Here is a 19,070-nt window from a genome sequence, read left to right as displayed (position 1 = left end):
GTGCTCCAGTGCCAGGATAGGGATATGGGTTCTATCCATCACCCCACCACAGTTAGGGAATCCCATTGCAGCAAAGCCATCCACTATGACCTGCACATTTCCCAGAGTCACAACTTTTCATAGCAGCAGCTTAGTGATTGCTTTGGCTACTTGGATCACAGCAGCCCCCACAGAAGATTTGCCCACTCCAAATTGATGCCCAACTGACTGGTAGCTGTCTGGCGTTGCAAGCTTCCAGAGTGCTATTGCCACTTGCTTTTCAACTATGAGGGCTGCTCTCATCTGGGTATTCTGGCATTTCAGGGCAGGGGGAAGCAAGTCACAAAGTTCCATGAAAGTGCCCTTACGCATGCGAAAGTTTTGCAGCCACTGGGAATCGTCCCACACCTGCAACACTATGCGTTCTTCGAGCGTTTGCTCATATCCATTCCAGTAGGTGTGCGCGCGCCACGTGCACGTTCATAGGACATTTTTTACCCTAGCAACAGTCGGCGGGCCGGCAGGGCGCCCCCTGGAGTGGCGCCGCTATGGTGCCGAATATATACCCCTGCCGGCCCCGCCGCTTCTCAGTTCCTTCTTATCGCCCGTGTCGGTCATTGGAATTGTGGAGTGCAGCTCAGCTGTTCTCCACCTCCCTAGCGATTCACTCGTTTCTATTGTATTGTGTATATAGTTCGAATTTCAACTGTAGTTAGTAGTTAGTTATTAGTTCTGTAGTAGTTTTTGTAGATAGCTTACAGGGATTGGGGGTTAGCCCCTTCCCCTTCCCAGATACCGGGCCCATGCCTGGCTCACCGGGCTTCAAACCGTATGCGGTCTGTCATTGGCTGATGCCCACAGGAGACCCGCATGACTCCTGCCTGAAGTGCTTGGGTGAGGCTCATCTTACCGACAAGTGCTGCATCTGTAAGGCATTCAAGCCCCGGACTAAAAAAGGAGCGGGACGTTCACCTGAAGCAGCTATTGATGGAGGCAGCGTTGACTCCCCCGTCCTCGGCACCGTCAGCGGCACCGGGAACAAGCGCCTCCTCGGCACCGGAGCGCACGCCTACAGCGAAGGCTCCAAGTCACTAGCCATCACCGGCACCAGCTTCCGCCCGGCACTGCTTGCTCTTACCTCGGAGCAAGAAACGCAAGCCTCCTGCGGCCGGTATATCTTCACCGCAGTCCAAGCGCTTAGCCAAGTTGGACTGCCCGGCACTGTCATCGGCCGCGGCACCGACGTCCTCTGCACCGTTGATTCAGGCCTCGCAAGAGCCGTCGAGTCCGGTGCCTACCAGCTCCCCAGCGCGTGCCATGGTTGAGCTTATCGTGCCCTCCACTCTGGAGACATTCTCCGCAGCACGGGACCTGATCGCCTTGACAGAGCCTGAGCTGCCTCGACCCCCGGCACCGCCGGTGCGGGTCGCCCAGTCCATAGGGAAGCCGGCTCTCGTGAGACCTTCTTCGCCAAGTACCACAGAACTTCGTCAGTCCCGGTCCTGGTCCAGGTCCCGCAGACGCTCCCGGTCCCGTCATCGATCCCCGTCCCGCGGCCGCTCGCAGTCCCAGTACCGTTCTCCATCGAGGTACCGGTCGTACTCGCGGTACCGCTCAAGGTCCCGGTCGCTGCCCAGATACTACCGGCACCGCTCCCGATCTCGACATCACTCATGGCACCGTGCTTCTCGCAGCCGATCTCGGCGGAGTGATTCCCGGCACCGGTCAACCTCCCGGCACTGCGCTGGTCGCAGATCCTGGTCGCACTCTCAGCACTGTCAGGATTCTCGGTACCGCTCCCCGGCACCGCGTAGGGACGATTCCAGTGGATGCAGGGATCCTCATCACACGGTCTCCGCCCCACGATGGCCATCTCGTCAGCCATCGATCTCCTCTCACGCAGAGACGGCATCATACGGAGAATCGGACAACCAGCAAGGTCCTCATCGGTGGCCTTTTTGGACACCTTGGGCCTACCAGCAGAGCCAAGGTGACCCACATCTGCCACCGCGCTCCAACCCTGCTGAACATCGAGTGCCAGAGTCCACGGTGAGCAGACCTCCCCCACTGGGCACGGAGCAATCCCCAACCCAGGTCACGGGCCTACAAGAGCCACCCCAGGACGTTCCACAGGACCAGGAGTCACTCCAAGACCCCCTGGTCCCCAGAGTCTCTTCCTCCTCTTCCCCGGATGAGGCGGTGGCAGGGACGGCCACATCTGGACCGCCCCCAATCGACCTCAGGTCACACCAGGACCTCCTACGCCGCGTCGCGCTCAACATCAACTTACCCGTGGAGGAAGTTCCTGAAGTGGACGACCCGGTGGTCAGCATACTATCGACGGAGGCTCCAACAAGGGTGGCCCTCCCTTTCATTCGCTCCATACAGGCTCGGGCAGATACAATCTGGCAAACCCCAGCATCTCTACCACCTACAGCCAAAGGGGTCGAGCGCAAGTATGTGGTTCCATCCAAGGGGTATGAGTTCCTATATGTACACCTTCCTTCTTGGTTGTTAGTGGTCCAATCCGTCAACGAACGGGAGCGCCATGACCAACAAGCCCCTGCGCCTAAATCGAGGGAGGCCAGGCGTATGGATTTGTTGGGAAGGAAGATCTACTCCGCGGGAGGCCTCCAGCTCAGAGTGGCGAATCGGCAAGCCCTCCTGAGTAGATACAATTATAACACCTGGGAGGCAGTAGGGAAATTTAAAGAGCTCGTCCCGCAGGACTCCCACCAAGAATTCTCAGCGCTCCTGGAGGAAGGGAAAAAAGTTGCGCAAACCTCCCTCCAGGCCTCACTAGATGCCGCCGATTCGGCAGCTAGAACCGTTGCCTCTGGGATTGCTATGAGGCGCATATCGTGGCTGCAGACGTCAGGTCTACCTCCTGAACTGCAGTATATGATACAGGACCTACCCTTTGATGGTCAGAGTCTCTTTTCCCAGAAGACGGACCCTTGCCTTCAGAGTCTGAAGGACAACCGTGTAATCATGCGTTTGCAGCGTATGCATTCCCAGCGGACTCAGAGACTATCTTTCCGGTCCCAACCTCAGCGCTCCCACCTCGTCCAAGACAGGACTTCTTCTCCAGAAGGACAGGCTGTACCTCTCGCAGACGACAGTCTGGCCCTCAGGGGGGTAACAACTCCGGCCCCACCAAACCACCGGCGGGACCGAAGCCAAACTTTTGAGGATGCGCCCGAGAGTACTGTACCAATTACCTCCTAGGATTCTTTTCAGTTCGCCAACCGCCTTGCTGCATTCCTCCCTGCATGGTCCCAGCTAACATCGGATTGCTGGGTCCTCAGCACGGTGGAGTGCGTCTACTGTCTTCAGTTTGTTTCGACTCCTCCTTCCCCCCCCCCGTCCTCTTAGGGAACCCTCTCTGAGCTTCCTTTTGCGGATGTTTCAGGCTCTTTTTTGGGTTGAAATGGGGAAACAAGGCTCTTAAGGGCTATGGAGGTTCCAGAGGACTTAAGGGCAGAGGGTTCTATTCCAGATGCTTCTCATTCCCAAGGCGAAAGGGGCCTCCGGCCCATCCTGGCACTGCGAGCTCTGAACAAGTTTCATCAGGAAGTTACAGTTCCACATGGTGTCCCTGGGGAACATCATCTCCCTGGATCCGAGATTGGTACACTGCTCTCGGACATGAAGGACACATATTTCCACATCACGATTTACCCTTCTACGAAGGTACCTCGCTTTGTGGTAAATCGTCAACACTACAATTTGCGGTCCTTCCCTTTGGCTCTCTCGGCCTCGAGTATCACGAAATGTATGGCAGTAGTCACCGGCACCTCCGTCATCGTCAAACATGTTTTCCCATATCTCGACGACTGGCTTATTCGAGGGACCTCCGAGGCTCAGGTTCCACACACGTAAACATCATCAAGGACTGTCTCTCCGTCTAGGTCTAATTATCAATTAGCAAATCCATTCTGCTTCCTACGCAGAAGATAGAGTTCATAGGGCCATGGACTCCAATCTTGCGACGACCAGCTTGCCTCCACAGAGGTTCCAGTCTTATAGTCTCCCTTCATTCGGGGCTCAAGCCTTCCCAACAACCTCTGTCCGCACCACCCTCGCCCTACTCGGTCACATGGCTGCATGCACTTTCGTAACAAAGCACGCAAGACTCCGCGTGTGTCCTCTTCAGACTTGGCTTGCCTCAGTATATCGTCCACGCAGGGATGCCTTGGACATGATAATCACGATCCCACCAAACGTATTGGGCTCCCTCAACTGGTGGCTGACGCCTTCCCTGGTGTGTGCTGGTCGCCCATTCCATCCGCCACAGCCTTCGGTGTCTCTGACAACAGACGCTTCCTCTCTGGGCTGGGGTGCACACTTAGGGCACCTTCGCACCCAGGACCTTTGGTCCTTTCAGGAGCTGGAACTTCACATCAATGTCCGCAAACTGAGAGCGGTCCAACTGGCGTGCCAGACCTTCCGACAACATCTACAGGGCCGTTGTGTTGCGATTTTCACGGACAACACAACGGCCATGTATTACATAAACAAGCAAGGAGGGACATAGTCTTCCACCCCTTTGCCAAGAGGCCATGCGACTGTGGGACTTCTGTATAGCCCATGCGGTAGACCTGGTAGCCTCCTTTCTCCCGGGAGTCCGGAATTCTCTCGCGGATCACCTGAGCAGGTCCTTCCTGTCCCACGAATGGTCCATCTGTCCGGACATCCTCCTTTCTGTATTCCGGAAGTGGGGCTTTCCCCAGATAGACCTCTTTGCCACCAAGGAGAACAGGAAATGCCAGGTGTTCTGTTCCCTGCAGGGTCGCTCTCCGGGCTCATTCTCGGACGCGTTCCTAATCCGCTGGAAAGGATGTCTACTCTATGCCTTTCCACCCTTTCCCCTAGTCTACAGAGTCCTGCTCAAGCTCCGCAGGGACAGGGACAGGCTGATCCTAATCGCTCCGGCATGGCTGAGGCAGCATTGGTACACCATGCTGCTCGACCTATCCCTGACGGAACCAATACCACTGCCACTCTGCCCAGATCTTATAATGCAGGACTTCGGCAGACTTCACCACCCAGACCTTCAGTCCTTACACCTGACAGCGTGGCTGCTGTCTGGCTGAACCAATCCGAGTTATGCTGCTCCACCCCGTTCAACAGGTCCTCTTGGGAAGCCTTCCACGCGGGCGACGTATCTCGCCAAGTGGAAGCGGTTCTCCCTTTGGTGTGCACAGTGTAACCTTACTCCTGAAGCCGTATCGGTTCCAATTTTATATTAGACTACTTATGGCACCTCAAGGAACAAGGCTTGGCGCACTCCTCAATAAGGGTGCATCTGGCTGCAATATCCACCTTCCATCCTGGGGAGTCGGGCAGTTCTGCCTTCTCTCACCTGATAGTTTCAAGGTTCCTTAAGGGCTTGGAACAACTCTACCCTCCGGTTAAGCCCCCTTCCCCTACCTGGGATCTCAACCTTGTGCTAACTAGACTCATGGCCCCTCCCTTCAAGCCATTAGCCACTTGCTCGTTGCTGTACCTGTCCTGGAAGACGGCCTTCCTCGTCGCTATCACCTCAGCCAGACGAATATCGGAGCTCCGTACTTTAATGGTAGACCCCCCGTATACCATCTTCCACAAGGACAAGGTACAGCTACGACCACACCCGGCTTTCCTGCCGAAGGTGGTCTCCGCCTTCCACATTAATCAAGACAATTTTCTACTGGTCTTCTTCCCGAAGCCGCACGCATCGCACAGGGACCAACAGCTACATACCCTGGATGTCCCCCGGGCCCTCTCCTTTTACATTCAGAGGACGAAACCTTTCAGACGCTCGCCCCAACTATTTATAGTGTTAGCGGAGCGTATGAAAGATATGCCTATCTCTTCCCAGAGACTCTCATCATGGGTAACGTCCTGTATCTGGACGTGTTACGACTTGGCCAATCGGGACGCTGGCCATCTTACCACCCACTCTACTCGGGCTCAGGCCTCGTCCGCTGCATTCCTGGCCCACGTTCCCATCCAGGAAATATGCCGCGCGGCTACCTGGTCATCCGTACGTACTTTTGCATCTCACTATGCGCTGGTCAAGCAGTCGAGAGATGCCGCCGCCTTTGGCTCAGCAATTTTACATTCCTCAACATCTCACTCCGACCCCACTGCCTAGGTAAGGCTTGGGAATCACCTACTGGAATGGATATGAGCAAGCACTTGAAGAAAAGACGGTTACTCACCTTTGTAACTGTTGTTCTTCGAGATGTGTTGCTCATATCCATTCCACACCCGCCCTCCTTCCCCACTGTCGGAGTAGCCGGCAAGAAGGAACTGAGAAGCGGCGGGGCTGGCAGGGGTATATATTTAGCACCATAGCAGCGCCAGTCCAGGGGGTGCCCTGCTGGCCCCCCGAGTTTTGCTAGGGTAAAAAATCTCCGAACGTGCACGTGACGCGTGCACACCTACTGGAATGGATATGAGCAACACATCTCGAAGAACAACAGTTATAAAGGTGAGTAACCGTCTTGTCCCACCAGTCTGTGCTTGTTTCCCGGGCCCAAAATCGGCATTCTATGGCTAGAACCTGCCCCATTACCAGCAGGATCTCCAACGCGCTGGGGCCCGGAGTTTGAGAGAATTCTGTGTCCATGTCCTCATCACTCTCGTTGCCGCTCTGCCGTAGCCGCCGCCTTCTCACCTGGCTTTGCACGAGACTGCGCAAGGTCTTTAAAACGTCCGTGATTGCTGTCTTGAGCTCAGCAGGGTCCATGCTTGCCGTGGTATGGCGTTTGCACAGTTCATCCAGGAAAAAAGGCGTGAAATGGTTGTCTGCCGCTGCTTTCACGGAGGGAGGGGTGAGGCTGTACCCAGAAGCACTAATGACAATGTTTTTTGCCCTATCAGGCACTGGGATCTCAACCTAGAATTCTAAGGGGCGGGGGAGACTGCGGGAACTATGGAATAGCTGTGGGATAGCTACCCACAGTGCAATGCTCTAGAAATCGATGTTAGTCTCGGTACATGGACGCACACTACCAAATTACTGTGTTTAGTGTGGCCGCGTGCACTCGACTTTATAAAATCTGTTTTTAAAAAACTGGTTTCTGTAAAATGGGAATAATCCCATAGTGTAGACATACCCTCTGTGAAGGCTCAGACTGACTCCAAATAGGTTCCCATGGTGGAGGATCCATGAGGATTTCCGTTTAGCAGCCTTATCCTTTCCAAACTCAATTTCTCCCTGCCACTAATGATCCTGGCCTGATGGGTGATCGCAGTTCTTGCACAGATATTCTGGAAAGCAATAGCCTCTACTCAGGGTAAATAAAAACAAGTCCTTTCAGGTGTCCTGAAGACTATAGTGGGGACTTAGAATTACTTATCACAAGCCTTTGGAAGTAGTGTCTTAGTTTTTACAGCCTATAATACCCCTGATGGAATCTGGGAATGGTGAAGATAAAACTTCCCTGAACTTGGCATTCTTGAAGTAAGTCAGCTCAGTGACACTAGTACAGGGATCGGCAACCTTTGCCACGTGGCTTGCCAGGATAAGCACTTGGTGGGACAGGCAGTTTGTTTACCTGCCGTGTCCGCCGGTTCAGTCAATCGCAGCTCCCACTGGCCACGGTTTGCCATTCCAAGCCAATGGGGCTGCAGGATGCGGCGCAGGCCGAGGGATGCGCTGGCTGCCACTGTGTACTAAAGGCTGAGGATCTCCATGGGCAGATCTGATCTTTGCTAGTACTGAGAAGCTAGGCAAAGTTCTCAGAGTACATAAATCTCTCTGGGAGATGGTGGATGAGGAATGGGATAGCAGTGATAGGAAATCCTCTTTTACTTGTCTGTTCTGGAAACTTTTTGTCATTCAGAATGTGTCAAATGTCATGTTACGATTTCTCCTTTGGTAGAAACTTATAAGGCTGGGCTGATATCTTGCAAGAAGGTAAAGTGTCCCTAATGGACTCTGTGGAAAATACATTCTACCTTTTAGTGTAGATTGCTTCAACAGAATTGAGAGCCCGGGGGTGACTTGGGGTGGAGGAACTGCATTTGCTATAGACTAGATGTAGTGGCCCTTAACTATTCCCTGGAATTCAGGCCTTTTTCTCTGTGACCATTTTTCTTATTTAGCAGAAATGGGCAGTGGCCAGAGTAATGGAAGGCTGTAAATTCAGGGCCACATCCCCATGTTGATGACTGGCTAACTAACCCTCACTCTGAATTAAAATCCATGGTAGCAATAGCAAGTGTCTGGGGGTGTGCTTTGAAGGCAGTGACTATAATTATGCACAAAATGATCATCTTGATTCCTTCCTTGGTGGATTTACTGATGTATCCAAGTGGACAAAGTGTTTGTCTGGCACCAGAATGGTGAAAAGTTGGGACCATATTTCAGCTTCTTATCCAGCGTGGGTCTTAGCATAGCAGTCTTCATATATTCTGGTATAATTCAAGTATGAATTAACTTCCTTTTCCAGGATGGCCTTGCAAAGGGGTTGAGTTAATTTTCTTTAATCTGAGAAGCAGATACTCAGTAGTAAAGGATCTGACTCAGTTTCTTTTCAAAGGGATTGGGAAGTATTGGGTTTTCTGGGTTTTTGTTTTTAGATCCGCTGACACTTTGCCTCCTTGGTTCATGGTATTTTAGCCTGCTGTTGAATGATTTGATAGATCAACCATTTGAAACTTGGGTTCCCATTTGGTTCCTTACTCTAAAGACAAGGTTCGTGGCAGCTGCCTTTTTTTTTTTTGTTTGTTTTTTGAGTAGAGTTGCAGGGTCTTTTGTTTAATGGAGGGACCCTTTTTGTTTTCTATGTAGATGAGGAAGTGGCTAAGCTGTTCTCCCAGCCTGCCCCCCAAAAGTTAGTTACTTTTAGATCTCAAGAACCGTACTTATTTGAATCCTAAAGAGTGTGCGACTCTGGCATCCTCTTCCTGGTGGCCTAAGTATCCAGGAGACTTACTTGACAAGATGAGACCACTGCATTTTTGGAATGAAAGTTTACTCTTCTATGACACGGTTAGCCTTCTGGTTGGCAAGAGCAGAATGTCTTTCCTACAAGTTGTGCAGGGCAGCAACTTGAGCTCTTCTGCGTACTTTAGTGTAGCAATACAAATTGTATTTAAACACATCTTCTGATGTAGTGTTTGGACTGCCATTCTGAGATTGCTCTGCACTCACACATTTGATCTTGAAACTGATTTGGTGATCTCACGCTGTGGGGCTCACATAGGATAACCTTCAAGGAGGATTACTCCTAGAAACTCTCTCTTCCTCGGAGGACAATCCATGTAGTATAACTTGAATTATAGAGGAGCTGAGCAGATGGTCCCACCAGGATGATGTTAAAACATTTTGGTTTTATATTATCTGGGAATGGGCAACAGGGCATGGATCACTTGGTGATTACCTGTTCTGATCATTCCCTCTGGGGCACCTGGCATTGGTCATGATACTGGGTTACATGGACCTTTGGTCTGACCCAGTATGGGTGTTATGTTCTTAATGCCCTGGCGTAAAAAAGCATGGAACTTCTGACTTGTTAGATACCTTTCAGTCTGTTAGCTTGGATGTTTCACCCATGTAGTATGTTAGTGGTGTAAAAATTTTTGTTCATGGCTACTGTATTTACAGTCATTGCTGGACTCAGACTGGAATATAACAATATTGCTAACTTAGGGATGTTGTCCTTTGAGCAATGAGGTTTTTTTTGTATTTTTTCCCCTCTACAGGCTGGAACAGAGGGGTAAATCCACTGTCCGAGCTATTGTAAGAATGCTCCAAGAAACCTAATTAATTGGTTAAAAAAACAACCCCATTTTAACTATGGAATTGTTTTCATAGTTGTGCTAAACACTTTAGAGCTTAGCTGCTTTCTTTCCTTTCTCTATATCTGTAAATGAAAGTAGCTATTATGTTGGCATTCCAGCTCATCTCTCTCTCTCTGTATAAGCCATAATTAAATTTGGCATCTCCTGTCTACCAACTATCTTTGCCAAATGCAGACTAGGCTTTGTGTACTATTTCTATTATAGTGCTGTCCCTTGACATGTTTATCTCCTTCAGGCAAATGTTTGTGTTGCACTCTTTAAACAGCTGAGTTCATAGCACATAACAAGGCAGTTCTATCACACTGTAGATTTATAACTGATCCCAAACTTTCAGCACCTTTAACAATTGCTTAAACTCAAGTGAATATAAAAACAAAACCAGCAGCAACCACTCAAACGACCTATTAAAAAGCAAATGAGGAATAGTACCCTGTGCACACCCAAGAAGTAGTCTTCCAGCAGTGTCCCTCTTTGCAGCATATCCAGAAAGTCAACAGATTAGAGAGATTTCAAACCAAGGGGGAGCAAGTTTCAAAGCCAGGAGAAGCAGCAAAGAATCCTGTGGCACTTTATAGACTAACAGACGTATTGGAGCATGAGCTTTCGTTGGTGAATACCCACTTCGTCGGATGCAGGAGAGCATCCTGTTGTAGAGAAAGCCAGCCCTTTCATACTGAGGGGAGTTCAGCTTGAACATCTCTGGTGATTTTGTCTGTTACGGTATGGCAAGAGGTGACGTGAGCACCAAGCAATTTAGGGCTTTGTTGGTCAAACCTTAAACTTCAGTCTTAAGGAAGACCATGATAATTTTCATCGGCAACTGTCACATCACCAACAGCTAACCCAAAGGGCACATCTTCACTAGTAATGTTAAAGTGCTGTTGAGGCAGCGCTTTAATGTGGCTGGGTAGTTGCAGCATCTCCACAAGGGGAGCGCATCTCCCCCCCTGCGGGAGCGCTGTCTACACTGCCATGTTACAGCGCTGAAACTTTCAGCGGTCAAGGGTGTGTTTTTTCACACCCCTGTGCGAGAAAGTTGCAGCACTGTAAAGTGGCAGTGTAGATGAGGCCTAAGTCTAATACCCCTACAAATACGCTGCCCCAGAAACTTATTTAAAGTGGAACCCCTCCAACTCTAACGCTTTTGGAGTTCTTCAGAGTCTCATGCCCAAAAGGATTCACATAACAGTTCATTGGTTTGATGCTAGCCCACTCTATGCTTATTTTCTACGTATAGCTGAAATTCTGCAGGGCTGGAAAATGTGAGGAAGATCTCCTACTGGGGCGTAAGCTTGGGCTGGGGTGTGGCTGCTTTGTTTCTACAAAGCTGCTTCAGTGTGGGAAGAGTCACTATTTGAGTTATTAGCTTCAGATGAATCTTGCATAGTAAGGGCCAAGTTAAGACTAAAATAGCCATAGATGTGGTGATTGTTTTCTTGTATAGTTCAGTTCATAAATTTAGGATTATATTACCCATTATACACATTTACATTAATGTTATTAGCAGTTGTTTTACTTTCGCTTGTATTAAAACAAACTTGGCAACACTGTATCCAGCACAAATTTGCACAAATGCCACCTCAGCCAAAAAAGACTTCAATAGAATAGGTGTCCTCGCACAAAGAAATTTGACGTCTTAACTTTAATAATGCAGTTTTTCCCTCAATTTCTTTCTCTTTAGAGAGAGGACATCAAAGGTATGCTTTGAACATAAATTTGCTATTAAGATTATATTCTGTAAATTCAAGCCTGTAAAAAGGCCTGGCTGTCCCTTCCTGTCAGCTCAGAGGGAGTCCACGCCCCCTTGTCTCATTCTGCTAGAAGCAGTCTGGAACAATGGGAAATTAGCTGTCTCGGGTGTCCGGGCCCTCTGAGTGGGACTGGGCAGTCATCAGGCTCTGGGGCTCAAGCCCTCAGGCAGGGGGGAGCTCCAAATAGTCTAGGGCTCTGGCAGAGCAGTGAATAGTCTAGTCTCAGGCAGGATGGACACCAAGCTGTCTAAGGTTCTGGCCTGCGGACAGGGCAGAGCAATTAATAATCTAGCGTCCTAGCTCTGGTGGACAGTAGACTAACACAGGCCTCCTGGCCTAAGGTAGGGTGGCAGGAGAGTAGGAGGATCTGGCACTACCCGGCTCCCTGCCCAGGGCCCGAAAAGTAGCAGGATGTTTTGCTACTGGGTCAGTGGAGAATCCAGCCACAACATGCTGACCTGTCTTCAGGCAGCACTGCAGCCAGACTACTGTCAGCTGTCCCTGGGCTACTCCCCCCTGCCCCCGACCTCCTGTGTACCTGCGTCCAGGGGTCATCCTCCATCTCCCCAGGAAACACCACCAATGCTAGTCCCAGCAGCTTCTTGGGGTCTGGAGTGGTGGGCACTCCGGAAACTCAGGCAAGTCCTTGGGACGGCAGAGGTCCTCCTCGGCATCCCGCCCCAGCAGTAGGGGAGAAGTGTCTGTCTCCCTTGGCAGCTCCAGTCCGACTGAGCTGCAGGGTCAGCCTTTTATACTTCCTGTACTGCCCTCCTCCTTCCGGGGGTGCAGGCCTGGCTTCACCCACCAGGGTGTAAGTGGCCATCCCTGCCTGTCATGCTTGGAAGGAGGCCACACCCATTTTGCTGCAGAGCCCTCCATTGGTTTTCAATGTGAGATTTCGAGTAATTTAACTATTCCACGAGAATTCAAAGCCTTATGAAAGGCTCCCTGTATTGGAAATTCTGTTTATTCCAAGGGCTTTGGGTAATCTCAGGAACCACTGATAAGTGTTTAATACAAACTTTTCTAGTCTTTTTTTAGCAGTTTTTATAGGAAGGAAGTTTTCATTTAATAAAGTAAGCTTACAGTATGGACAGACAATTCTAGTACAGCAAACACTTTAATGTGGTGCTGCTGCCTTTCAATCAAGCAAGTGAGGAATTGAGATGTCCAAGATCCCTTAATTTTGTGAGAAGACTATCACTTTAATTAGTCAACTATTTATTAATTTATTACTACACTGTCACTGGGGCATATAGACCTGTAAAAATGTATTTGGATTGATGCTGACACTTTTTGATTGGACTGTCAGATATTTTAAATAATTCTCTTTTTTTTTCTTTTGGCTCAAATTTTCCTTCCTCTCTCTTCTTGTCTTCTAAACTTTTAAAAACAGCAGCCTGAAAAATGTTAGATTGTGAAACCAATGATGCAGTCATAGAATTGTTATTGACACTGTCACTTCAGACTTTTGAGAAGGCACTTCTGCTATCTAAGCTTTTCTGTTAAATAAAGCTCTGGTCTAACTATTGAAATTAAGATTCTTCAGAGTTTGTCTGAATCCTTCAATATAAAATATACCCTTACATGTTCACACAACCCTCTTTTCTTTTTCCTAAAGGTGGTTTGTACTTATCTATCTCTCTGTCTTAGTCTATTGCCATCTTATTTCTGTGCTTCTGCCCACTCCACTAGCAACTGCCACCATGGCAACTCTTCCTTTAGCTGAGCAGATGGGATATAGAAAGCATCCAGTGTTGAGCCGGTTGAACTTGCTTCTAAAAAAAGTTTAAAGGGGACATTTTGTTTGTGATTAACTCTAAGGATATTAAATCTCATAAACAGAGCTCTGTGTGTCAGGCCACTACATTTTGTTTGTGATTAACTATTGCTGGATCACCAGATATTTACATACTTGAAAAAACTCTTCAGAGAAATCCTGCTTTGTGTGACTAGTCTGCTGTGAACCAGCAGGATCCACAGAGACTTTGGGCATGTCTGCACTGCCCCGCAGTTTGGATTACGTTGGTGTGAATAGCAGTGTGCACCAAAGTGTTGCATGATAACTCCCCTGTGTGAATGCTGCAGATGTGAACTAAAAGGTTCCTATTTTTCATTTAATGTCATCATTTTGAAACAGGACTAATTGAGGCAAATTAGAAACTTCTTAGTTTGCGCCCACAGCATCACACAGAGAAGTTACAGTGCAGCAGCTTGGTATGCGCTGCTATGCACACCCCCATAGCCCAAACTGTGGGGAAATGTCTAAGCAAGTCCTATGATTGTCTGGTACAATGGATGGTATCAACTTTCTTTTTGTCTTTAGGATGCTTCAGGATGAAACGCCACAGGCATCTAAGCACCAGTGACAGTTCAGACAATGAGAGTAAGTAGTATGCATTAATCTTTCTTTGCTTTATCACCCTCTTGTGGTTTCCTCCTGTGGTTTGAGGGCAAACTGTTTTACCTCTTTTGTATAACAAAAAAAAGTTTTATTTCCTTTCCTTTTTTGCTTTTCTCTAGAATACAAAATACTGAAATCTGTTATCTCAGAGATGAAATTACAAGACCCTGATAATTTCAGGAAGAGAATTTGAATCTTGTGCAGAATTTGAACATAATGTGTACATCTTTCCTTTTCAGAGAAAATTCCATAATGCAGGAGAGCGTGCACTCTTAAGAGGAAAATTGGATGTAGTCAGACGTGTGTGTGTGTGTGTGTGTGTGTGTGTATATAAAAAAAAAAAAAAAAAAAAAAAAAAAAAAAAAAAAATTCCCCTCTCACCCCTATGGGTGGTATGTGTCCTCCTCAACCTCGGGTCCTCTACCAGAGGCCTGGGAGTTTGAGGGTTCTGCGCAGTATCTTAGCTGTTCCTAGCACTGCACTCTTCTGGACAGAGAGCTCTGATGTTGTTCCTGGGATCTGTTGGAGCCACTCACCCAGCTTAGGAGTCACAGCCCCAAGGGCTCCTACCACCACTGGGACCACTTTGGCCTTCACTTTCCACATCCTCTCTAGTTCCTCTTTCAGGCCCTGGTACTTCTCCAGCTTCTCATATTCCTTCTTCCTGATGTTGCTGTCACTTGGCACTGCTATATCTATCACCACCGCTGTCTTCTGGTCCTTGTCTATTACCACGATGTCTGGTTGATTGGCCAGTACCTGCCTGTCCGTCTGGATCTGGAAGTCCCACAGAATCTTAGCCCTGCTATTCTCCACAACCTTCTGTGGAATCTCCCATCTGGTCTTGGGAGGGTCTAGCCCATACGCTGTGCAGATGTTCCTGTACACAATGCCAGCCACTTGGTTGTGCCGTTCAGTGTATGCTGTTCCTGCCTGCATCTTACATCCTGCCACTATGTGTTGGACTGTCTCTGAGGCCTCTCTGCACAGTCTGCACCTTGGGTCCTCTCTAGTGTGGTAGACACCTGCTTCAATGGATCTGGTGCTCAGTGCCTGTTCCTGTGCTGCTATGATCAGTGCCTCAGTGCTGTCTTTTAGTCCAGCCCTTTCCAGCCACTGGTAGGATTTCCCAATGTCAGCCACCTCAGCTATCTGTCGATGGTACATCCCATGCAGGGTCTTGTCTTGCCATGGCACTTCTTCTGCTTGGTCTTCCTCCCATGTCTGCTGCTGCCTCAGGCATTCTCTCAGCAGCTCATCTTTGGGGGCCATCTTACTGATGTACTCCTGGATGTTCCGGGTTTCATCCAGGACAGTGGCTTTGACGCTCACCAAGCCCCGCCCGCCTTCTTTCCGGCTGGTATACAGTCTCTGGGTGTTGGACTTGGGGTGGAAACCTCCGTGCATTGTGAGGAGCTTCCGGGTTTTCACATCGGCAGCCTCCATGTCCTCCTTTGGCCAGCTCACTATACCGGCAGGGTATCTGATGACCGGCAGGGCGTATCTGTTGATGGCGTGGATCTTGTTCTTCCCACTGAGCTGGCTCTTCAGGACCTGTCTTATCCTTTGGTGATACTTGGATGTTGCTGTCTTCCTTGCCTCCTCATCGTGGTTTCCATGTGACTGTGGGACGCCAAGGTACTTGTAGCTGGTCTGTATGTCTGCTATGTGGCCCGCTGGTAGTTCCACCCCATCAGTCTTGACTACCTTCCCTCTCTTCACTACCATCCGGCCACACTTCTCCAGTCCGAATGACATCCCGATATCCTCACTGTAGATCCGCGTCAGGTGGATTAGCGAGTCGATGTCTCGTTCATTCTTAGCATACAGCTTGATGTCATCCATGTAGAGGAGGTGTCTGATGGGAGTTCCACTCCTGAACCTGTACCCGTATCCAGTCCTTGTGATTATCTGGCTGAGGGGGTTTAAGCCTATGCAGAACAGCAGCGGGGACAGTGCATCACCTTGGTATATGCCGCACTTGATGGCCACTTGTGCAAGCTGCCTTGAGTTGACTTCCAGTGTTGTCTTCCATAGTCCCATTGAGTTCTTGAGGAAGGTCCTTAGTGTCCTGTTGACTTTGTATAGCGCCAGACATTCACAGATCCACGTGTGCGGCATTGAGTCGTAGGCTTTCCTGTAGTCAATCCAGGCTGTGCTCAGATTGGTCTGTCTAGACCTTGAGTCTTGGGCGACTGCTCTATCTATGAGCAACTGGTGTTTTGAGCCTCTGGTGTTGTTCCCAATGCCCTTCTGAGCTGTGCTCATGTACTGGCCCATGTGGTCCTGTAGCTTGGCAGCTATGATGCCTGATAGGACTTTCCATGTTGTGCGGAGGCAGGTTATTGGCCGGTAGTTGGATGGTTCTGTCCCCTTGCAGGGGTCTTTCATGATCAGCACTGTCCTTCCTTGTGTTAGCCAGTTTGGGTGGGAGCCTGCTGCTAGCAGCTGGTTCATCTGTGCTGCTAGGCGTTCATGCACTGCTGTTAGTTTCTTTAGCCAGTAGGTGTGGATCATGTCTGGTCCAGGTGCTGTCCAGCTCTTCATGTTCTTGACCCGCTGCTGGATGTCTTCTACTGTGATGGTGACTGGTTTCTGTTCTGGGAGATTGCTGTGCTCTGTTCTCAGGTCCTGCAGCCACTTTGCACTGGTGTTATGAGTCTTCTCTTTCTCCCATATGTTCTTCCAGTACTGTTCAGTTTCTGCTGCTGGTGGCTCTGCTGTTATTGTGTTGTTGCACTGCAGTTGGGAGTACACCTTGGATGGTTCTTTGGAGAACAGGGCATTTACTTTTTTGGCCTCTGCTTCTCTAGTGTATCTCCTTAGCCTGGTAGCCAGTGCTGTGAGCCTTTGTTTAGCAGTCTCTAGGGCTTCAGATGGAGTCAGGCCCTTGTATTTTTTCAGTAGCCGAGTCTTATCCTTAATCTCTACACCCTTCTGTAGTTCCACCAGCTGACTAACTTCTCTCCGAGTCGCCTTGATCTTATCCTCCAACCTCATTTTCCAGGGTGGGTACATACTGTTGTTCTTCTTGATCGTGTAGCCAAGCATCTCCAGGATTACAGAGGCTGTAGCGTATACCAGTTCATTGGTTTGAGTTATGGTGGTAGTAGGGATTGTCATGAGGGCTCTATTGGCATCTTCTAACATACTATCTGATGGTACTTCTCCACTGAGCCTTGGTAATCGGTCTCGAGGATTGACTGTAGCTAGTTTCTCCATGATCTTATGCCTCATATCAGCTGCTGTGCTCTGCAATGGAGGGGGTGGCAGTGAAGTTTCAGCTTCAGGTGTGGGCTGCACATCCACTTGTTCTTCCAGGTCTTCTTGAGTCTGGGATGTAATGTGGAGTTGGTCTATCTCAAGCTGTGAGAGCAGCTTCCTCTTTACTATGTTGAAGCGTTGGGTAACTAGCTGTTTCTCAGTAAGTGTGGATGTAGGTCTTTTGTCCATCCATAGTCCCCTCATACGTTTCATATATCCCCTCTCATTAGGTCTACTGTTGTAGTAGCATTCCATCAATTCCAGGTTCTCTTGTCTCATCCATGAATGGTTTGTTCCAGTAGCCCACTTATCGTCAGATTGTCCTGGTTCCTCAACATCTGGCGCGGACCTTGTTAATCCGGGCGACGTCCGAGCCGGCATGACTCTCCTAGTTCGTGTCACTCTCATATTTGAGGTAGGCAGGTGAAGCGTTAGGGGGTCTTTTGCCCAAGGACCCCTACTGGAAAGTTGGGTACCAACCGGGATTTGAACCCCGGTCTCTCGTATCAAAGGGCGGTCTCCCGTATCAAAGGGCAGCGCTCTTAACCACTACGCTATCCAGTCGTGAGTGAGTGTGTGTGTGTGTGTATATATATATATATATATATAATGTTTTTTGAACCATGTATTTGTTATGAGGCCCTAATTCTGTAAGCTAATCCATGTGAATGATTGTCTATGCCTGTGCAGAGCCTCAGTGGAAAAATTGTAATTGTAGGGGTAGAGAATAGTTTGTGGGAGAATGTATATGTATCTGAAAATACTTCACTTAGGATGTGTTTTTACGCTCATGTTAAGTGTGCCTAGAGATGAATAGGACATCCTTTTTAGCATTTATATAAATGGCAGTTGGGCTCCACAGGGGTTCAGGATTGTACCCATGCAGATCAGCTTGCAGGATTGAGATCTAAATGGAAAAAATATCTACCAAATGTCTTAAACTTTGTCTTAATTTTCTTGACACTCTTTTGGTTTATATTTTTGTCTGTCCCTTTTGAGATACTGAGTTGTGGGTTTAGAGGCCCTGGATCAAATTGTGTAAACTCTTCAAGGCAGTGACTGATCTGTTTTTATTAAGCATTGCATAAATCTATGACACTATAAGCAGCTGATGTTGCATTTGAGTCACACAAACGTGATATATTGCATTACAGATTGAGCCAGTATCTTCTTAAACTTGCAGTGCAGTGACCAGGGGCGGCTCTAGCTTCTTTGCCGCCCCAAGCATGGCAGTCAGGTAGCCTTTGGCGGCTTGCCTGCAGGAGGTCCGCCAGTCTCGTGGTTTCGGCGTACCCGCCGCCAAATCTCCCACAGGCAAGCCGCCGAAGGCTGTCTTACTGCTGCCCTCGCAGGGACTGGCAGGGCGCTCCCGTGGCTTGCCGCCCCAGGCATGCGCTTGGAGTGCTGGTGCCTGGAGCCGCCGCTGGCAGTGACAGTGATTTTTGTGCATCTCTGCACTTCAGTTTAACACCATCTTGATTCTCTAGTCTCCCTCAGTCCTCCTGTACTCTTGCTCCCTTCAGTATTGCCTGCATTGGGTGGAAAGCTAAGTTCCCTGTAAGCTGCGTGGCTGTGTAGCAGGCTCTTAAGGGCTGTGCAGGCAGGGAGAGGTGCCCCTCTCCTGGCCTGGCCCTGGTGGAGCTGCTGGGGAGAGGAGAGGTGCCACTCCCCCATCCCCGAGCTGCTGTGGTAAGAGAGGGGTGGGGGGAGTCCTCTCTCTCCCCACTGCAGCTCTGGGGCAGCCTACACCCTAAACACCTCATCTCTGGTTCCACCCCAGAGCCCGCACCCCCTGCATCCCAAACCTCTGCCACAGCCCTAAGCCCCCTCCCGAACCCTTCAGCCCCAGCCCCAGCCAGAGCCCTCATCCCCCC

General features: G+C 49.5%; 1 protein-coding gene across 2 annotated transcripts in view; it reads left to right on the top strand.

Annotated features, from left to right (window-relative positions):
- The window catches only part of JADE3 (jade family PHD finger 3), a 97,748-nt gene that overhangs the window by 35,439 nt on the left and 43,239 nt on the right, over nt 1-19,070 (top strand). The window contains exon 2 of one of the 2 annotated variants that reach the window (XM_075060785.1): nt 13,855-13,914. In XM_075060785.1, coding sequence (XP_074916886.1) covers nt 13,866-13,914 — 49 coding nt within the window. In that variant the 5' untranslated portion in view covers nt 13,855-13,865. Of the gene's footprint in view, nt 1-13,854; nt 13,915-19,070 lie in introns of those variants that run through there. The other variant, XM_075060791.1, reaches the window with a different exon arrangement.

Source organism: Chelonoidis abingdonii, chromosome 1 (assembly GCF_003597395.2).
Source record: "Chelonoidis abingdonii isolate Lonesome George chromosome 1, CheloAbing_2.0, whole genome shotgun sequence".
Classification (NCBI taxonomy): domain Eukaryota; kingdom Metazoa; phylum Chordata; order Testudines; family Testudinidae; genus Chelonoidis; species Chelonoidis abingdonii.
This window is presented reverse-complemented; position numbering and strand designations above follow the sequence as displayed.